General features: G+C 45.3%; 1 protein-coding gene and 1 long non-coding RNA gene across 3 annotated transcripts in view; one reads left to right on the top strand and one right to left on the bottom strand.

Moving 5' to 3' along the window:
* Positions 1-15,718, top strand: part of LOC104021949 (gamma-aminobutyric acid type A receptor subunit rho1) — a 32,953-nt gene extending 17,235 nt beyond the window's left edge. For both annotated transcript variants that reach the window (XM_009475586.2, XM_009475587.2), the window contains 7 exons: positions 319-386; positions 4,120-4,343; positions 10,590-10,672; positions 11,891-12,031; positions 12,501-12,653; positions 14,275-14,471; positions 15,298-15,718. In XM_009475586.2, the coding sequence (XP_009473861.1) occupies positions 319-386; positions 4,120-4,343; positions 10,590-10,672; positions 11,891-12,031; positions 12,501-12,653; positions 14,275-14,471; positions 15,298-15,585 (1,154 nt within the window). In that variant the 3' untranslated portion in view covers positions 15,586-15,718. The remainder of the gene's footprint in view (positions 1-318; positions 387-4,119; positions 4,344-10,589; positions 10,673-11,890; positions 12,032-12,500; positions 12,654-14,274; positions 14,472-15,297) is intronic.
* On the bottom strand, positions 15,513-19,892 carry LOC148053414 (uncharacterized). Its single transcript, XR_015708218.1, has 4 exons — positions 19,473-19,892; positions 16,719-16,964; positions 16,274-16,388; positions 15,513-15,647 (listed from the first exon to the last, which is right to left on the bottom strand). It is a non-coding gene; the product is annotated as an uncharacterized LOC148053414 (long non-coding RNA).
* Positions 19,893-20,729: the final 837 nt, after the last annotated feature.

The following is a 20,729-nucleotide window of genomic DNA, read 5'->3' on the forward strand; positions in this document are numbered from 1 at the left end:
TTTCCATGAGAATGGGTGCTCTGCCAGGCATCCGTCTTGCAAGCCCTGGACCCAAGAGCTTGAGCTAAAAGCAATTAAAATTGCTTTTAAATTTTGAAGGGATGCGTGTAGGATGACACAATAAGAAGAGAAAGTTAGTAATAGGTCAGTGTAGTTGCTGATTTTGATTGTTATTAGGAGATTTTTGTTATTAATTCCGATCGCTTCTACTTTCAGTTGGTTCACTGTTGTTTCTATTTCAGACTGAGCATCTATTTTTATCTCTAAGATATGAAAGCCAGAGGGTTACTTTGTCGACTTTTAATTTTTCTCCCCCAGGCCCTGCAATTCCTGTTGGGGTGGATGTCCAAGTTGAAAGCCTGGACAGCATTTCCGAGGTGGACATGGTAAGAGTCACAGAAGGGCTAAGGTCAGATAGGACCTCTGGAGGCCATCTAACCCAAACGCCTGCTGAGAGCAGGGCTGGCTAGAGCAGGCTGCCCGGAGCCATGTCTGTGGGGTTTGAATACCTCCAAGGACGGAGACTGCATGGCCTCCAGGAAGCAGATTTGGGTTTGATCTGAATCTACCGACAATTACTTCTATTGACCTCACGCTACCATTTAATCTCCCTTGAAGCAGAAGGAAGAAATCTGACATTTTCTTTTCTCTAGGACAAAATGATACAACACTGCTAAAACTGCTCCAAATGGATTTGGGTTTTTACATTTTCTTAAGAAGTGCTAGCATGTTTAAAAGCTCTGAGGAGACCAATTAATGCCTTAGTTTTACGGCACTTTGATACACTGCAGACATGGTCTCGCTTTGGCCATGCTCTGGGGCAGTTAGGGGCCACTAGCTCCCAACCAGAAGCCAGGTAGCCATCCTGAGAGCAACACTGGTTCAGACTGGTAAGTCCTGCTCTCGACAGAGCAGCCAGAAGGAGCTCAGAGGCGAGAAGTTTCTCCACACGCTGCCTTTGGCACATTAGCGGTTGCATCACGCCTGCTGCATGCTGGGGACCAGTGTAAGGCTCTCTTGGTCCTTCCTGAGTCTTCATGCTGATGCTGAAGTAGGATTTCAGGGCACACAGGACTGATGCTGGTGCTCTGCACAGGCTAAATTCCTTACTGAGTCTCTGTCCTTTGTCTCCTACCATGCAATTACTAATGTGAAAACAGACAGTTTTCAAATGCTCGTGAAGTGGTATGGATTTTGGTCTTGATAATTTCTGCTGGAGGCACTTTTTTCACCACAAAACACTGCCAGAAGTAAGGTATGATTTCTGCAGGACATTTTCAATGGGAAGATTTTACGGGCATATATGACATGTAACAACAGCCCATGCAGGAGAGCAGGACCACAAAAGGGGAACAGGAGATGGCCCTGCATGTACATCAAAAGACTTACACCAATTTTATTCATCCTTTCAAAACCCAGAGTTTTCCAGACCTACCCTGTCAGAGCATCCCCAGTCTTTAAGCAGCTCAGCTTTTGCTTTGGGAAAAAAAAAAAAAGTCACACCCCAATACAGAATGCTTTTCAAAATGTTTTGCTGTTACAATGAATGTATCAAACAGCTCTGAAGCTTTCACAGAAAGCCTCAACTTCTCTGTGCTCTTAATTAACAATGGCCACAGGATTAAAGAGCCCATGCGTGACCTCCTCCCATGAGCAAGCTAGCACGGTTATGTGGCAGCACGCTGGTGTTTGGCAGCTGCCCCCGTTGCACGCTACCACTGCAAGTGCGTGCGGAGGCCGTGTGCTCCATGGGCAGCTGGGCTCCTCTCACTGCAGCGATTTCAGCTTTTGAATGGACTGGGATATCTACAGTCAAATGACCACTCGCAGGGTGCAGCAGGGTTGCAAAGCCAGGGTGCATCAGGGTGCACATTTGCCCCAGCCCCGGGGAGCCCTGCAGCTGCCCCCCCATCTCCGGTGCTCTTGGCACCCTGACCGCCAGCTGTGGGGACTCTGAGCTTTTACCGCTCCGGGGGTGATCCCAGCCCTTCTGGTTCAGGAGAAAGCTTGTGAAGGTGGCCAGAGAGCCCCGGAAAGGCTTCAGGACTTGAAGGCAAAGGCAAAGATCTTAAGTTCCAGGATTTTAAAAACCCCCTGCAACTCATTTTTTAAGCAAGCATGATGATTTTGAGGGACTTCCCTTGTTTTTTTAATATTGCCCCTGCTCCTTGTGTAACATCGTGCCGCAACACCCAGCAACATAGGAAAAGCATTGTATGGCCTCGGGTAAAAAAAAAAAAAAAAATCAGGGTCAGTTTTGGCTGTTTGCAAAATAATGATGGAGAAGACTTTGTATTGTCAGAATCAATTCTTTTCACTCATGCAGTTTTAAAGAAAAAGGCCGTGGTGCTTTGCAAGACGATTGATTGTTTTTTAAATGAAGAGACATCACTGACAGAGATCTTCACTCTGTCCTACATTTAAGCTTGAGGAGTTAGATACAGCAATCTTTCATTTTCTCCTACTTTCTGACTATTTGCAAGAAAGTGGTAAAATAATAGAGGCCACTATAAAACTTCGTTAGGGTGTCACAAATCAGATTCTTCTTGTGCAATTGATTTAAAAATGTGTAAGTATCTATTATGGGCCACTGACCCTGAAATTAACAGAGCTTTTGTAGGACGTGCGGGGCAGCTGTTTCATCTGGAGGAAAGATGGGAAGAAGGAAAAACCAGATTGTTACCCAGAATTGAAAATTCATTTGCAAAGATAATGAGAAGCTAATAGTGTCTCTGAGAAATGGACCAGAAGAAGAGGGAGACGTTATACGGCTGTTGCTTGGAGGATTTTCAGATGATGCATATAAAATATTGTGATTCCTAGTTTAATAGCCCAAACCTAGTGTTAATAAATAATTTCTGATGAAAGTTGACAATACTTGGTCTTTCCACAGCAACCATAAATGTAACTTTATGCAAAAAAGCAAGGCATTGACTTCTCTCTGAAGAACAAACATCTGTCAATTCATTACTGTTTAAAGAACACATTAACACATAGGAGTCAATGTAAAAGGTTTCCCAGAACTATCTCCTTTAAATTTGAATACAGGGAAAAGGTGTTAAAAACTGCTATAGAACAGATCAAACAAAAAAGAAGAAATGACATGGTCAGTGGCTTTGGGAGCTTCAGCTGGATGTGGTATAAAGAATTTCCAAGAATTATATTGGCCTTTACTGTAAAAATAGCATAGGCTGCAACTAGCAAATCACTTCTACTGAAAAAAGACTACAGAAACCCCCGTATTCCAAAATGCTTGGAAAGTGCTGTGGAGAAAAAAATTCCAAATGTCAAATAATTTCAAAAAACCACTCCAAATCCACCTGATTTCCTCTCCTCCAGACACCACGGCAGACTGGTCAGTCTTAGAACTTCCCTGAGTTTGTGGGCAATATATTACGTTACACTGGAAGATACCATGCTTATAAACACTTGTGCTTGAGCTTATCTTCAGACACGTGAAGGGTTCCTTTGAAATAAGGAAAAAGGCAAACCCAAGTGTACATGCCTCCGGTGTCAGACTCCAAATACAACAGAGCTCAAGGAGAAGGAGCATGCCTTGGATGTAAGAGTACGATATTTGGGGAGAAAGAGAAAAAAAAAAAAAAAAAAACAAACCCAAAACATTTTGGTCAAATACTGAGTCAAAAACATTTCAGTGGCTGTGCTGGAGGAAGAGCTCCCACTGCAGCACTCTCCTCTGGCTGCCCGGGGGAAGATAGTTGCTGGAGCAGCATGAAGGACAGTGCGGGCAACAAATGCTTCTTCACTGTTGGCTCCAGAAATGCAGCTTCATAGGGTTGGTGGATTAAGTGGTTAGCAGCACTCTCCACCTACCACTGCCTTCTGCCTTTTGGTCCCTGGAGGGGTCGCAGACATTAAAACACAATGTTTGCATTTCAGAGGTGGATTCGCCAGCTGGATGGGATGTGATTTCTGAACCCAGTAAGCTGCTCTGACCTGAGGAATAAATAAGCTGCAGCCAGTCATGTCCCCTGCAGCTCAGGGAGTGGATGTACCTTCAGGAATGGTGCTTTTACAGCCTGTGGTTTCTCCCAGAGAGGAGAAGTCACTGCTATGCCGATAAGGCATTAAGTTGTGACAGAAGCCTGTTTGTTGCAGGATTTCACCATGACTCTTTATCTGAGACACTACTGGAAAGACGAAAGGCTGTCCTTCCCCAGCACCAACAACCAAAGCATGACCTTCGATGGCAGGCTGGTGAAGAAGATCTGGGTCCCTGACATGTTCTTTGTCCACTCCAAGCGTTCCTTCATCCACGACACCACCACAGACAATGTCATGCTGCGGGTCCAGCCAGATGGGAAGGTACTTTATAGCCTCAGGTAAATCTGCATTCGGTCAATATGTGAGCTATTAGTGGAGTGAGAGAGAAAGAGGTTTAGTTGATTCCTGTATTGTGTTTTTGCATGACTTCATACTGAAAAAAAACCATAAAAAAGAATGAATGTGCTGACTATCCACCGACGTCTGAGTCCCTGTGCAAGTTCATTAAGTGCCTATTGCAGGAAGCCAATGTCTATGCCAAAGTTGCTGGTTCCACTAGTGTCCCTTTGCCTTGTGTGCATGGTTAGCCCTTGCTCCTGCTGTCGGGAAGCTGCGTCCAGATGCGGCAGTCCCTCAGAGCAGTTCACTGGGGGCCAGCGGGCTGCGATCCCCATGGGGCACTGCAGAAGAGGCAAAGCACTATCTCAGGAAGAGGGCAATATCTAGTAATAAACAGAAGTTCAGAGCAGCTGTAGTTATTCAGTTCACAAAAAAGTCTCTGGGCCTCACGAATGTCCAATTTCTATTTGTAAGGTAATTATGAAGAAGTATAATTTATACTGAGCACAACTTTAGCTTTATGATAAGCAACGAGACATACTAAGCATCCTTCAGCACATGAAGCAAGAAGCTTCAGAGCAAGGGTATGTAGCTCCTGGTGACTCACATGTATGCCTAGAGCAACCCAAACACTTGACTTCGACTGTTTGTGCTTTTTGTGCACTATCTATTTCATGTGAAATACATGAAAGCTCCTTGAAGAGGGGGTGAAATCCATGTGGCAGCAAAGACACAAGGGTTATGGATGTGTTAGAAACCACGGAAGTGCCCGAGAAAGGTCATGTAGGAATTACGGCTTCTCCCCACAAAAAGGTGGCGGGATCAATAGCCCAACTGAAGTGCATCTACACCAATGCACGCAGCATGGGCAACAAACAGGAGGAGCTGGAAGCCATTGTGCAACTGGAAAACTATGACATAGTTGACATCATGGAAACATGGTGGGATGACTTGCACAACTGGAGTGCTGCAATGGCTGGCTACAAACTCTTCAGAAGAGACAGGCAAGGATGGAGAGGCGGTGGGGTAGCACTGTATGTTAGGCTACGTTTTTTTTTTTTATTGTTTTGATTGTCTAGAGCTTAATGACGGTGACGATAGGGTTGAGTGTTCATGGGTAAGAACCAGGGGGGAGGCCAACAAGGCAGATATCATGGTGGGAGTCTAGTATAGAGCACCCAACCAGGATGAAGTGGCAGAAAAAATATTCTCTAAGCAGCTGGGAGAAATCTCACAATCGCTAGCCTTTGGTCTTGTGGGGGACTTCAAATTACCAGGTGTCTGCTGGAAATACAATACAGCAGAGAGGAAACAGTCTAGGAGGTTCCTGAAGTATGTGGAAGATAACTTCCTCACACAGCTGGTGAGGGAGCCAACTAGGGAAGCCAACTAGGGAAGGCGCCCTGCTGGACCTCTTGTTTGTGAACAGAGAAGGCCTGGTGGGTGATGTGATGGTTGGAGGCTGTCTTGGGCATAGTGATCATGAAATGATAGATTTTTCAATTCTTGGAGAAGTAAGGAGGGGGATCAGCAGAACTGCTGCCTTGGAATTCTGGAGGACAGACTTTGGCCTGTTCAGGAGCCTGGTTGACAGAGTCCCTTGGGAGGCAGTCCTGAAAGGCAAAGGAGTCCAGGAAGGCTGGACATTCTTCAAGAAGGAAATCTTAAAGGCACAGGAGCAGGGCGTCCCCATGTGCTGAAAGACAAGCCAGCGGGGGGGAGAAGACTGGCCTGGCTGAACAGAGCTTTGTCTGGAACTCGGGAATAAAAGGAGAGTTTATGGCCTTTGGAAGAAGGGGCAGGGAACTCAGGAGGACTACGAGGATGTCGTGAGGTTATGCAGGGAGAAAATTAGAAGGGCCAAAGCCCAACTAGATCTTAGTCTGGCTACAGCTGTAAAAGACAATAAAAATGTTTCTATAAATACATTAGCAACAAAAGGAGAGCTAAGGAGAATCTCCATCCTTTATTGGATGTGGAGGGAAACACAGTGACAAAAGATAAAGAAAAGGCTGAGGTACTTAATGCTTTCTTTTCCTTGGTCTTTAATAGCCAGACCAGTTGTTCTTGAGGTACCCAGACCCCTGAGCTGGAAGGCAGGGATGGGGGGCAGAATGAAGCCCCCATAATCCAAGGGGAAATGGTTAGCAACCTGTTACACCACTTGGACACACACAAGTCTATGGGGCCAGATGGGATCCACCCAAGGGTACTGAGGCAGCTGGCGGAGGTGTTCACCAGGACACTTTCCATTATCTATCAGCAGTCCTGGCTAACGGGGGAGTTCCCAGTGGACTGGAAGTTAGCAAATGCGACACCCATCTACAAGAAGGGCCGGAAGGAGGATCTAGGGAACTACAGGCCTGTCAGCCTGACCTCGGTGCCAGGGAAGGTTATGGAGCAGATCATCCTGAGTGCCATCACGTGGCGCGTACAGGACAACCAGGGGATCAGGCCCCGTCAGCATGGGTTTATGAAAGGCAGGTCCTGCTTGACTGACCTCACCTCCTTCTATGACAGGATGATATGCTTAGTGGATGAGGGAAAGGCTGTGGATGTTGTCTACCTGGACTCTAGTAAAGCCTTTGACACCATTTCCCACAGCATTCTTCTGGAGAAACTGAGGGCTCGTGGCTTGGGTAGGTGTATGCTTCGCTGGGTAAAAAACTGGCTGGATGGCTGAGCCCAAAGAGTTGTGCTGAATGGAGTTAAATCCAGTTAGTGGCTGGTCACAAGTGGTGTTCCCCAGGGCTCAGTATTGGGGTCAGTTCTCTTTAATATCTTTATCAAGGATCTGGATGAGGGGATCGAGTGCACCCTCAGTAAGTTTGCAAATGGCACCAAGTTGGGTGGGTAGGAAGGCCCTACAGAGGGACCTGGACAGGCTGATTCAATGGGCCAGGGCCAGATGTATGAGGTTCAACAAGGCTCAGTGCCAGGTCCTGCACTTGGGTCACAACAACCCCATGCAACGCTACAGGCTGGGGGAGAGGGGCTGGAAAGCTGCCTGGTGGAAAAGGACCTGGGGGTGTTGGTCAACAGCTGACTGAATATGAACCAGCAGTGTGCCCAGGTGGCCAAGAAGGCCAACAGCATCCTGGCTTGTATCAGAAACAGTGTGGCCAGCAGGACTAGGGAAATGATAGTGCCCCTGTACTCGGCGCTGGTGAGGCCGCACCTCGAGTACTGTGTTCAGTTTTGAGCCCCTCACTACAAGAAGGACATGGAGGTGCTGGAGCGTGTCCAAAAAAGGGCAACGAGGCTGGTGAAGGGTCTAGAGCTCAAGACTTATGAGGAGCGGCTGAGGGAGTTGGGGTTGTTTAGCCTGGAGAAAAGGAGGCTGAGGGGAGACCTTATCGCTCTCTACAACTACCTGAAAGGAAGTTGTAGTAAGGTGGGGGTCGGTCTTTTCTCCCAAGTAGCAAGTGATAGGACAAGAGGAAATGTCCTCAGGTTGCACCAGGGGAGGTTTAAGTTGGATATTAGGAGAAACTTCTTCACTGAAAGGGTAGTCAGGCATTGGAACAGTCTGCCCAGGGAAGTGGTTGAGTCTCCATCCCTGGAGGTATTTAAAAGATGGGTAGACATGGTGCTCAGGGACATGGTTTAGTGGTGGACTTGGCAGTGCTAGGTTAACGGTTGGACTCAATGGTCTTTTAAAGGTCTTTTCAACCTAAACAATTCCATGATTCTATGATGCTGTGGGAACAAGTGAGAGTTTTGTCCTCTAGTTTGAGGAGTGATGTTAACCCTGACTTTCTCCCATATTTTCCAACCGGTGGATCAGCTTTACTTGCTTCAGAGTAACACAGGTGTGTGTGCAGGTGTCAGAACCAAGGAGGTGATTGAAAAACAGTACAGGATCCCATAGACTGTTCTTAGGGTTTCCTCCGACATCCTCCTCCTCAACACAAACACTTCATGGGAAGCAGGCCGGGCAGGCTCAGCCTGTGAAACTTCGTGGGGTCTTAGGTGTCAATGAGACACTGAGCCCCTCAGTCCAACCCACATGGAGACCCTATTGGGAATGTGCAGCAGCAGACACCAGGTGCCTGGGGATGTCCATAACTGCAAGCACAGGCACCCCTGGGCTGTTGGTGTTGGGGAGCTGTGAAGTGTGAGGCAAGGGGTGGGGCGGTGGGCTCAGGGTTGCTTCTTACAGCTTAGACACCTACTTTCCTTGAATACTGCTGACCATAAATCTGAAGATTATTAAACGAGGATTTTTTTCTTTCTAATTGTTACTTTCATGCTTGGAGATGCTAAGTGAGGGCATCTGTCAATCTCCAAAAGAAACTAAAATCAGTGCTTCTGTTTTTCTTGGCTGCAGCTCCATCCAGTTAGAAAAGAAGTATTGCCAAATGATCCATAAAAACCTATTGGACAGGAAATTGCTGTAAAACATTCTGATGCAAGAATGTTGACATCACCTCCACAGCAATGAAATAGCAAAATATGTGATAAATAAACAAAGCATCAGATGGTAGATAACGTAGTCTGAAGGACAAAAAAGAAAGAAAATCTGACTGACAGGAGGTCAGTAGCAGCAAGATGCATAGATTTAACTTTAACTAATGATAAGGTTGCAGAACATATTGCTTGGGAAGGCTGTGGAGGTCCTTAAGGGCATGTTAGACAGTAACCTTAGGAGTGGCAGAGGCAGAGCTGAGCCTGCCATGAGGTGTTTTATGATTTTTATGAAAGGAAGGCAAGAAAAGCAATTCTTGATTCCCTGTGGGGTATCAGTTTGACACAAATTTTCTAGTTCTCTGATATTTTTGTCTTACTGTTCACTGGAATTCACAGCCTGAACAGTGTTTGCCTTCTCATTATTAAAGTTTTTTCTTCACTTTGCATATTAGACAAGGTTCAGGTGTTCCTTAGGCCTTTGCAAAGTTTGCTCAGGTCCTTAGTTCAATAAAAAAAGGACAATAAAATGACATAAATTTCAGCTATAGCATGCATGCCTATATATTCTTTCATTTAGCTGCATGATACCAATCATCTGCATTGCAAGCATTTATGGTTGTCTAAAGAAGATGGGAACAGAAGAATATCAAACTACTCAGATCCTGCCATGCAGAGTCTTGTGCTTAAGCAATTGTCCTGCACAAAATGGTGGTGAACGTCTTGAATAGCAAATTGACAGAGTTTTATTATTTTATTCAGTGGCGACTGCAGGTTGGAGCGCTTTATGAATGGTGGGGGAGTATGAATACTGATCTCCCCTTAAGAGCAAACAGGTCATTACTGCCTGCCTGCCTTTGCTGAATGCCTTTGCCTGTAGATTATATTTTTTCCTCAGTGTCTGCCTTTTTCAAGGTTCTTTACCAGACTTTGTTCTTGTCTTGGAAACCACTGTAGACCTCACTGGCACCTAAGCAACAAATCTGAGCCAAGCACTTTCACTCAAGGACTAAATGCAATTAGGAAAGCAACATCAGTGGGAGCCCGCACATGCAAAAGGACTACTAACACAAGGGACTGTCATTATGTGACAGACGTCTGTCTACCATTAGCCCTGTTATAATTCATTAATTCTTTCCCCGTTATGATTTATACTTCTGCTTTCATTTACTTCCCTAGAGTTCAAGCCAGTTGAGTCAAGATTTATGGATGCTTCCAGAGCAAACACAAAATTACGCTATTAAAAATGAGATAATCAGACTATAGCAAGACCAGAGCTTTTGACTGATGGGGCAGAGCATTTCAGCGGTCTCTCTTGCATACCAGCTCCAGCCCTGACTCGAGGCACTGCCTGTGCCCTCTGGTGGTTGATACCCAGGTGTGATCACCAGGTTCTCATTGAGCAGCTGGAAATTCGCAGTGTGTGGAGAAAACTACCTGCATCCCTCATGGCACTAGGATGGCTTTGATAAATGTAAATTATTTTATCATACAAAGCATCCATTTAAAGCACAGATCGCTGCAGAAAGATGTTTGCTGATAGTCAAAGAGGAAGAAGTGCCCTCTCTGCCCTTTCCCGTTTTCTGCTCCAATATTTTTGTCATCTAGTAGCAATTTGTAATGGCCTAACTTTCTAGTCATCTTTTCTAACACTAGTTTGCTGAGAAGAAATGGCTTTAACTAAAGTGGAATGGCATTAGCTGAATGGAAGGTATTTATTGTCAGCGGACTGTTACTGGCCAGATAGTTACTTAATAAAAAAACAAACTCACAGCTATACTATTTTTCAGTCACATAAGAAGACAAATTTTTAATGGAATGTTTTTTATTATTCCTAGAGTTACGGTAACGGCAATGTGCAACATGGATTTTAGTCGCTTTCCCCTGGACACACAGACGTGTTCCCTGGAGATTGAAAGCTGTAAGTAAAGCGGAGATGCAGGGAAGCCGAGGGCCACACACCATGGGCACCCAAACTGTATTTAATTATATCAGTAATTATACCAATAATTAAACTGCTGCTGCATTAGTGGGAGCTCTAACCAAAGTCAGCAGGTTTCAATGCTAAGAACTCCCTGCCCATATTTTTTCACTGGACTTCGATGGTGTTTGCAACAATGCAGTGTTTTTAAACACCAGCTGTGAGCACTGTTGTGCCAGTGTCCCCAAAAGCCAGCCAGGCTGCCCCACTGCCACCCCATCCCCAGAGGACCTGGGCCACTTGTCTGCAGGTCAGCAGTCTCGAGCAGCCCCCACTTGCGCAGTGGTGCCCTCAAACACATAAATAAATGGCCCTACGCCCTTCACGTGCACCATCTGCTCATCCGTGGTGTAGAACCCATGACAGGGCAGTGACATTAATCACCTTCCTCTTACATTTCTTACACCTGTTTGAGATAAACTCAGCTTATACCCACATGTAGCTCCTTTGTCCCAGGTATGACGCACATATGAATCAGCTAGATTTCATACAGCGACATTTTAAACTTTTATCTCTTTAGGAGTTTTTTTTTTTCTTTTCCTTCTTAAGCTTGCAATAAGAAATTATAATCTTAATTCTGTTTTAATACATTTATGTGTGATTTTTTTCTCTCTGTCTGGGAACAGCTGCTACTAAAGCCATCTGAAAGGATTAATATTACTATATTTCCACATGTATTACAAAAACAAGACCTCTAATGTTCATGTGTGCATCACAGGCAGAAAGTTTACCCAAGAGTTTTTCCTCCTGCATGCCTCAGTCCATTGATAGATTGCTCCTCCTGTTACCCCAAGCAGGCTCTTTCCTCAAAGTCTCCTTCCTTTGCTTCTGATTTTAGGACATTGATAAGGGACAGTTTTTCAACTTCTGTTGTGGTGGGTTACCTGACTCATGGATTATGCGTGCGAAATTATGATTAGAGAAACAAAAGGGTTTACAAAACGCACCAAGGATCGGGACTGAGGGCTGTGACAATGAGCTAATCCATTCCTTGCCACCGTCATACTCACCATCATCGTGGCTCTCAGCTGGGTGGTGGCATTTGGCCTTTTCAACCGGGATCTCCCAGATAGCCTGGAAGATGTGTGGGCACACCCTGAGCTGTGGGTGCAATGGCTGGCTCAGTGCATTGCACCAAGGTTTGCTCTGCTCCCATAGATGCCTACACTGAAGATGACCTCATGCTCTACTGGAAGAATGGGAACGATTCCCTAAAAACAGATGAGAGGATATCGCTGTCCCAGTTCCTCATCCAGGAGTTTCACACCACCACAAAGCTCGCCTTTTACAGCAGCACAGGTGGGTACCAGAGTGCCTGCCAGCGGGTGGGCTGAGGGAAGAAGGGGAGCAAACCGTCACTCTCGACCTTGGCCATGGACAATTGTCCATTGGGAGGTCTCCCTGTGGCCCATCGGACCTGCCCGTCTTCCATGTTGAGGCTGCTGTCCCTGACACAGCTTTCCATCTTGATGCTTCTGTAGTCTGGAAAGGCAATCCCTCTTCAAGATCACACCAAGCCTTAACATGAAATAAACTCTCCAGGTGCACAGGTTATATTATCTTCTCTGGAAGATGTGGTCCTGAAAGACGTTTTGACTTTGATAGTTGGTTCAGTAAGGAGTCTTTTCTGTAAACTGCAATGATCTGTGGTTATTAACTGTGTTTTTCTAAAAGCAAATGAGGCACTATTCCCCTGATACAACATTACCTTCTCTGAAAGTAGCTGATGTTGGTGTGACTTCTCTTTTTCCTTCTCTCTGTTATACAGGGTGGTACAATCGCCTCTACATAAACTTCACTTTACGCCGACACATCTTCTTCTTCTTGCTCCAAACCTACTTCCCTGCCACTCTCATGGTCATGTTGTCCTGGGTGTCCTTCTGGATCGATCGCCGAGCCGTTCCTGCCAGAGTCCCTTTAGGTAAACACAATCTTCTTGTCAGCAGACCTAAGAGACAATTGCTGCAACTGTGGCCTTGACCACCAAGACAAAATCCCCTGTGCTATGCACTGCTCCAGCATTGCCTTGCGGCATGGAAATCAGCTATACCACACGTGTGTCCCCCATGCAGGGGACTGGCCATGGTACAAACTCTCCATCTGCCCTGCAGTGCCAAGTGAATTGCCTTCCCTGCTTGCACAAGCGCTAGCTGCATGCGGTGCAAATCAGGGAGCAAATGTCCTGCTCTGCTTTTATTGAGTTAACAGACATGGCACAGAAAGAGCCAAAGTGTCAGTATCCTTCAGAGACTTCAGTGAGTGAGAAGGTGGAAATCAATATTAGCAGCCCTGACAAAATTTCAGTTTATTGAGTTTTGCTAGAGGAGGGAAGGTGGAGGAAACACGGTCAGCTGAGTTGCGTTGTTCAACTTATTAAATGAGTGCAGTGTGAGGGATTCAGCTTCTCCTTCTGCATCATCCTTCAGACAGAAGAAGCCATATGCCAGAGGAGTCACCAGGGGAGCAGAACTATGCTACGGACATAAATCTTCTTCTAAAGCAGATGCTTTGCCCTTAGCAAAGTGCTGTTTGTATTTTTGCAGACTTTGAGCCCACGCTTGTTTCTGCTTATTCCAGGCAAAACTCCTCAGGATTTTATTTATTGTTAAAATTACATTCCTCAGTGGAGAAGATATATACAGGCATAGCAGAGATAGCAATGGGGCAGTTATCCATGTCTGTGTTTAGAAACAGCATCCATTGCCTTGAGACATCATTGAAAGGAGCATAAGGGTTTGGGCCATGGCTTTTTGAGAGGTGTAGGCACTGCCTTTAGCAGTACTTTTTAGTGCCTACACACTCCTGTGAATTCAGTCCTTTGTGCTTATATACATCATTTCAACTTTCAAAGGGATCATTAATGTAACTAGGCCCTGAAATAAGAGGGTCACAGACACCTTCCCTCAGAGCTCAGATAACTCTGAACTGCAGGGGCTCCTGCCCTTGCTCACGTGCTCACCCACGGTGTAACGTGGGGCAGCTTTGCCCTCTGGGGCCCCATTAGTCCCTGCTCTTGCTCCAGGGAAGGCACAGACCAGGCTTGGGAGCTGGGTGGTGACTTCCCACGAAGCAGGACTTCTCAGGAGCAGACAGAAAACACAGACTTGGGGAACCTGGTGGAAGCAGGAGCAGCAGCAGCAGAGCTTCGCTTGTGCCTGTGCTGCAGAGGGGGTGAACGCGAAGCCGAGCTACTTGTACACCCGCTCTGGGGACTGCCTTGAGCCTGGAGATGGGGCGCAGCCAGCGCGGGGTCAAAGCGCTGCTGCCTGCCGTGGGATGGGAGGCTGGTGGCATGGTGGGGAACTAGGCTAGCAACACCCTCAGACCAGAACTAGAGCTGTTCTCACCAAAAGGACAGAACAACCCCAATAAGAAATCAGGGCTGCCCAGGCCCTCCTCGGGCAGTGAAACCCACCACTCAAATGTGAAAAAAAATACTGCAAGACAATTTCAAATGTCAGGAAATTGTAATGACAACTGGATTTGTGATGAAGGGTCTGGGCTGAAAGTGCTTTACGGGCTCTCTGCTGGTGTATTCCCAGGGATAACCACTGTGTTGACCATGTCCACGATCATCACTGGGGTGAACGCCTCCATGCCCCGCGTTTCCTACATCAAAGCGGTGGACATTTACCTGTGGGTCAGTTTTGTGTTCGTCTTCCTCTCGGTGCTGGAGTACGCGGCAGTGAATTACCTGACTACGGTGCAAGAGCGGAAGGAGAGGAAACTGCGGGACAAGGTGAGGTTTTCTGTCTCTAACGCAGCTTTATGCCCCCGGGAAAAGATGTGGCAAATGTCTGGAAACGTTCAAAAGTTTGCAACTACAGCGTGCTGCTCTCAGCTGCCTGGGGAGAACGCAGGGCGTACAGAAAGACACAAGCAGTGAGGCGTTCCTGGTTATAAAGATTTGCTACAGAAGCCCACACCCGAACTCACTGCTCTTTCTTCAGAGTCTGAGGGCACTCGTCCCTCCATGTGCAGCCCTCCACTGCCTGTATAAATGGGACAGGGTTTAGGATTTTACCTTTAAATACTGTTTTATGCGGAAGATCCAAGCCTGTGAATAGCACCAGATGGATACTGTGTTTTGGGTTCCAGATCACGGGGCAGATTTCCCCCACCTTTCTCCAGGCACAGTCTAAACTTACACACAGTGGTCCAAACTTCCCCCTCCTGCCTTCCTTAAATCAAATTATAACCTAAGCTCTTCTTTTCAAATGGGGCAAGCCTGAGACATTCCTCCTGCAGATTCCCTCTGCCCTCCGATTTTCTCAGCTTCAAGGTAGAGGTCCAACCTTTATTTACATCCTGATACATGTGCTTAAGCCAAATGAGCTTTTTCACAGACAACCCCGCTCTCTCCCTGACTGCGCTGTGTCTTGCAGACACAAAATTGAAGAAGCAAAAAGCTGCTGCCCAGCTCCATCCTCTCGTTCTCCCTTTTGTGTCCCAGCAGCCTAAATTCCCCAGGCTTGTCCCCTCCTCTGCTTTTGTAAGGAGAAGAGGGATGTCTGTGTATATCTGGACACAACTCAAACCCATCCTGCGCTTCCCTGTGTCCACAGCTTCCCTGTGCGTGCAGCCTACCTCAGCCTCGGCCCATGATGATGGACGGCAGCTACAACGACGGGGATGTGAACGAACTGGGGCACTACGTGTCCGAGAACGGAGATAAACAAGACCGAATGATGGTGCAGCTGGCGCTGGGGTCCGAGAGGGGCTCAGGCAGGAGGAAAAACCAGCGATACGTCAGCATGCGGATCGACACTCATGCCATCGACAAGTACTCCAGGATAATATTCCCTGGTGCATACATTCTATTCAATTTGATATATTGGTCCATTTTTTCATAAATATACGTAACTTCTGTAGTCACAGAGCATTGTGACATTAAATGAAAGTACCGTCTCATAGGCTAACAGAAAGAAAATGGAGAATTGTTTTAATTGGAAGGAAGATTGATATTTTTTCAGGATTTTTTTTTTTTATTAGATGCAACTCATCTGTGGCATAAATAATTGTGCAAGTTTCACATTTCAGCAAAGTATAGGATATACAATCTAAAATTTTATACTTATTTAAAGCTGTGCTATGTTCCTTCTTGTGCCTCACAGGCCACTGTAAACTATTTTAACAAGTGACTATAATTGCCAGTTGCTTATGTATGGTGCATCCTCCATTTTGTGCCCTTGAGATCCTAATTCTCTAAGTACCTGAGTGCATGCATACATCTCTCAACTCAGCAGACTTATCACGTTCAATACTAATAAATACAAAGAATATGCAAATACTTGCACATTTGCAGGATGAAGTCAGAAATGGTCATTACAAACACAAAATATCTCGTACCAGGAAACACTTTGGCAAGGTTATTGCTGGCTAAAGCTTGCTTACACTGCTAAATGCACGCTGCCCTAGCAATACTGCACTGTCAGGTCCATGTAGGAATACTTTCAGATTTGTGCTTTATCATGATTATATTTAAAACGAAGAAGCTGGTTTGACTATCGTTTTAAAATACCACTTGCAACGTACACTTACCAAGGAACGAGCAAAAGCTGGACTTTCTGCAATGCTAACCAAATCCTCTGGGAAACACAGGAGCTCTCCTTCGATCTGCGTGTTCGGGTCCGTGGGAGTTTCGCTCTTGAATTTCCTGGGAGAGAACATAGGTTTCTCTACAAAATGATCCAGTGAAGACAATCAGGTGTCTACAAAAAGACTAAAACTACTATAGCAGAAGCCAGATAGTCTGGGCATTACTGGTTTGCAGCCTGAGAACCTGTTGCAGCTGGTAACTTCTTGTTCCTGCTAAAGCCACTAGTAATTGCACTCGCTTCCAGGAAAAGCCTAGTCCATCCATTTTCAGTAAAAGCATAATAGAACGGTGCTCAATAGGTGACAAAGCAGTTGTAAGGACTTTATATCTGAGTTACTAAAGACACCATGCCAAAAATTTTGGAATGAAGTGAAAAGGAGCTTCTACCATGAGACAGCAGCTCCATTGCAGACCCGGGTACATCTAACCGACTCTGCTTTCACGCTGCATCCGTCCCCCCGGCACCCTGCAGCTCCCCGTGCCCTTGGAGCAGGCTCAGCCCCTTCCAGGGCAGGAGCAAGGAGACACAGCTGGAGCTGGGGGCACTCGGCATTGACTTAAGTCTCAACTCTCCATCGCAGTTTCTGCAGAGCAGCCAGCCAGTGTAAACACTCCATATGGAAAAGGCAAAACCTGTAATGCAGAAGTGATAAAATATTTCAGGAAAACAAGAATTGGTGGAATGGAATCAGGGGCCTTTACAATAAGAGGGGACCAAAGGTGTCTCAGAAAGTGAGGTCATGCAGCTGGTCTGCTGCCGTGTGCTATCCACCTACATCCACAAAGCCAACTGAGGGTTTGGATTAACAGAACTTTAAACACATGCATGATTTTGCACACAATTACACAATTCCTCGTTCCCTGCACAGCAGATGCTGTTGTCTTTTACAGGTGTAGCTGCTCTGAGAATCAGACCAAAGCAGTTGTGTCTCCAAAATGGAAGTGAATCTTCTTACATGAAATCTGCCCTGGACTGACTGATGTGCCACTCTATGCATTAGGCTCGTGACACAGACATTGCCGTTGTTTGGACACTGCTGGTTGTTGCTTTAATTTCCTATGTAAATAAATGTCATGTAAACATACTCAGCATTTCTTACAACTGCTAAAATCACGAGCTGTAAAACTACCTACGCTCATCTTGCAGTTACAGCCTACACTCCGTAGGTAAGGCAATGAAAACACAGAAGCTAAAATCATTAAAAGACACACCCATCCATAAAATAGTTTTACTACTCATTTCTACATAGCATTTTTTTCACATACACGTACTATCTTAGCTTCGTTTTACCAAGTTTCCTTCATATCATGTTATTCTCCAGTGAGTCTTTTTCAAGAGATTAAAAAATACGTATTTTCTTAAACCATAAACGTTTCAGTGAGGTGAAGGTAGAAAGGTCACTCTGGCAAAAGCGGATGAAAGGCTGGCCACCAGGTTTGGCCACCCTACCTTATTCCCATGGCACCTTCCCCCACAAATAGCTCCAAGATTTCTTGGGCACTACTTGCACAGGAATGTATTTAGATCCTCAGCACTGTAAGAACCCATGTCTTTCTACAATTATAAGAATAGCACAAACAGGAGTGCCAGATCTTATAGTAAGCTCTCCAGCTTCATAAGAAGCCTAATGCTACGTAGTTTGCTGCAGTACTGTACATTCCCTTACAGGCTCATTAAACGGCTTACATTCTTTGGCATCTGACCAGTGTATTAAGGGAGATTTTGAAGATACAAATGGGAGCTGGACTTTTGAATTCCCTGGCTTTCGGTGGGAGACTGGTTTCTAACTTCCCATGTGATTTTGAAAGTTTCCCTTCTGGCACATCCTCCTAAACAGATTCCCCAACCTCCATGTTTGGATTTACATTGTTAATTTACTTGTGTTTTATCTGGAAAACTCTAGTGCCTTTTCAGTCTTATATAAATGTGTATATAGATGTATTCTATAAGTACAGGATATGTCATATACAGCCAGTGTTTGCTATCAACAACTGTACTCATTAAACATATTTACATACACAGTTTTTTGGCTTTTAACCTTCCAATGTATGGGTTTTGTACCCAATCGTTAACACTCTGTTCCTTTGCATTTCCATAATAAACCAGAGTGACTTGTTTGGTTTCATTTATTTCTAGAAACACTCAATCACAATAAAACTTCACATTTGTACAGCATTGTTTGTTTTCTGCCTTCAAAAGAATGATCTCCATGAGTTTGTACACGTACGTAAGACCTTTTTGCTCAGGACCCGATCCAGTCAAATACCGAACGTCCTTAAATCCTGTGACACTGGTAGGGCTGGAGAGCCCTGGGACTTCACAGGCAGAGCTCTGATAAACTAAAAATCACAGAGAAGATGACTTTAAGCTTTCCACCCCAGACAGCGTAAGTTACAGTCCTCGTTCTTCTTCCTTAGGGTGATACTTTGCAATATAATTCAGACCAGTTTCTTGGAGGTTAACCCAAAGCCCAGCCTGGGATGATGCTGTTTTTAGAAGTTGAAGTGTCTTGGCAGGTCTGAGTGGATTACGGATAGACACAAGTTGTGCCTGTGAGCATGTCTAGATTAAGAGCTCTGGAGACTGAAGCCTTTAATAGTCTTTAAGGATGCTGATAATTACTGCTAGGGTGAAGCAGCAAGAAGGTAAACTTCAGTCAGGAACAGACAGAATAGCGGGAAGGCATGAAGAAAGATCAACGATCTCTTCTTCCCCAGCAAAAGGATATTCTCACAATAATCAAATCATTAGACATCTCTTTTTCTACATGTTGCACACCTGAGCAAGCGATTCTTTCAGTACAAAACAGATCCAAATTCCCTGCAAGCCCTGATGAGCAAGTAGAAATCCCTGAGGCTCCCCTCTCCTGCGCCTGCTCGCATGGCGGCGTAGTATTTGATGGAGCGCTGGAGAAGCAGCAATGAGAAATGAAAAGCAACTGAGCCCACCGGTACCACAAGGGGACACAACTAGCTCGGTGGCCCTACAACACATGAGGGCCCTTCAGACGCTGAAACAAATCCGTGAAAGCTGAACAAATTGTAGGATATGAAGCATGCTTTGGTCTCCAAGACTGAAAGCATATGTCACAGGAAAACTAAGGAAAATTACAACTCCTGATGAAATTCCTAAGTACTTACTCAAGCAGTTGTTACGAAACGGGACTCCAGCACTGTAATTCTGATGAACATGTACTACATCTGTGTGCTTTTATCCTTCCATGGGGTCTGGAGAAGCTAAGAAGAGGTGAGCCAGTATTACATTTGCCAGTTATCTTTGAGACTAAACAGATGAGAAGGTAACTTGGCGTAAGTACTCCAGAACAACCATGAATGACAGCATGACAGTGCCAGCGCTTATGGCTGTTAAGACTATCCACAACCCCGTAGACTTCATTCTTTCCTAGGACTGAGGCATTTGGCTTCTCACTACTTTTAAATAAGGAAGTTCAGATGCAGTTGTGGTTGAGAAAAATCCTTGATGAGTTCAGCTACTCATCAGCTACTCACCTCAGCTACTTTTGGCTTCCGTTAATGCCTGAAGGAAGCTAAACCAGCAGCAATCTTACCCAACTTTGGCTTAGCAGATAATTTTGGTAAGACCTCTCCAGAGGGATGCACTTTTGTATCCTCCATAAAACCACCAAAATCTTGCATGGCAGTTACGGAACAGCAGCACAGAGCCACGCTGCAACCTTGCCAGGCTGGAGAACGGAGGTGAGGTGATTGCACTAATAAAAAAAAAACAAAACAAACCCAAGACATGGATGCCAGCAGCAGTCAGCCAGCCAGGCTGGCGGACAAAGGCTCTGGGGAGGGCTGCTACATTCAGGACCAGGAAACAGTAAACCTTAGGGGAAAAATAGGAAATCATGTAGACTGAGTGATTTTTTTTTTCTTTAAAATTACTTAATCCCGAATACTTTTCTTTAAATAAAAATCTGCTTTAAAGAATGCTGTTAGAAAGTTACGAGAAGACCACTTTTAATGAATACTAGACCAAGACTTATTTCAACAGCTAATGTGTTATGACTCTCATTCACAGCAGCAGTCTCGCTCTCTGTGACTGCAGTGAAATCAGGTACAGAGCACTCGGGCAATGGGAACCACATGATTACAGAAATACGAGTTACAAGAACATAAAGCTGCTCCCCATTTACTGTTTGTCAGGCTGCTGAACCCTTCCACACCAGCTAGTTTAGCTCACAAATTCAAATCTTTTTTCAAATTTTCACATCTTTTCATAAAAAGAAATCCATTGCATTTTTTCAAGTTTTGTTTTAAACCAGGCATTATCTTTCACTCAAGTTCTAGGACAGGTATTAAATAAGGGAACACTGTAGCTTTGTAGGCTGGCAGAGGCTTTAAGTTCTTCACAAGGTCTGGACATAATCACCT

Source organism: Nipponia nippon, unplaced genomic scaffold (genome assembly GCF_047370975.1).
Source record: "Nipponia nippon isolate SJK-2023a ecotype South Korea unplaced genomic scaffold, ASM4737097v1 scaffold_4, whole genome shotgun sequence".
NCBI classification, from domain to species: Eukaryota; Metazoa; Chordata; class Aves; order Pelecaniformes; family Threskiornithidae; genus Nipponia; species Nipponia nippon.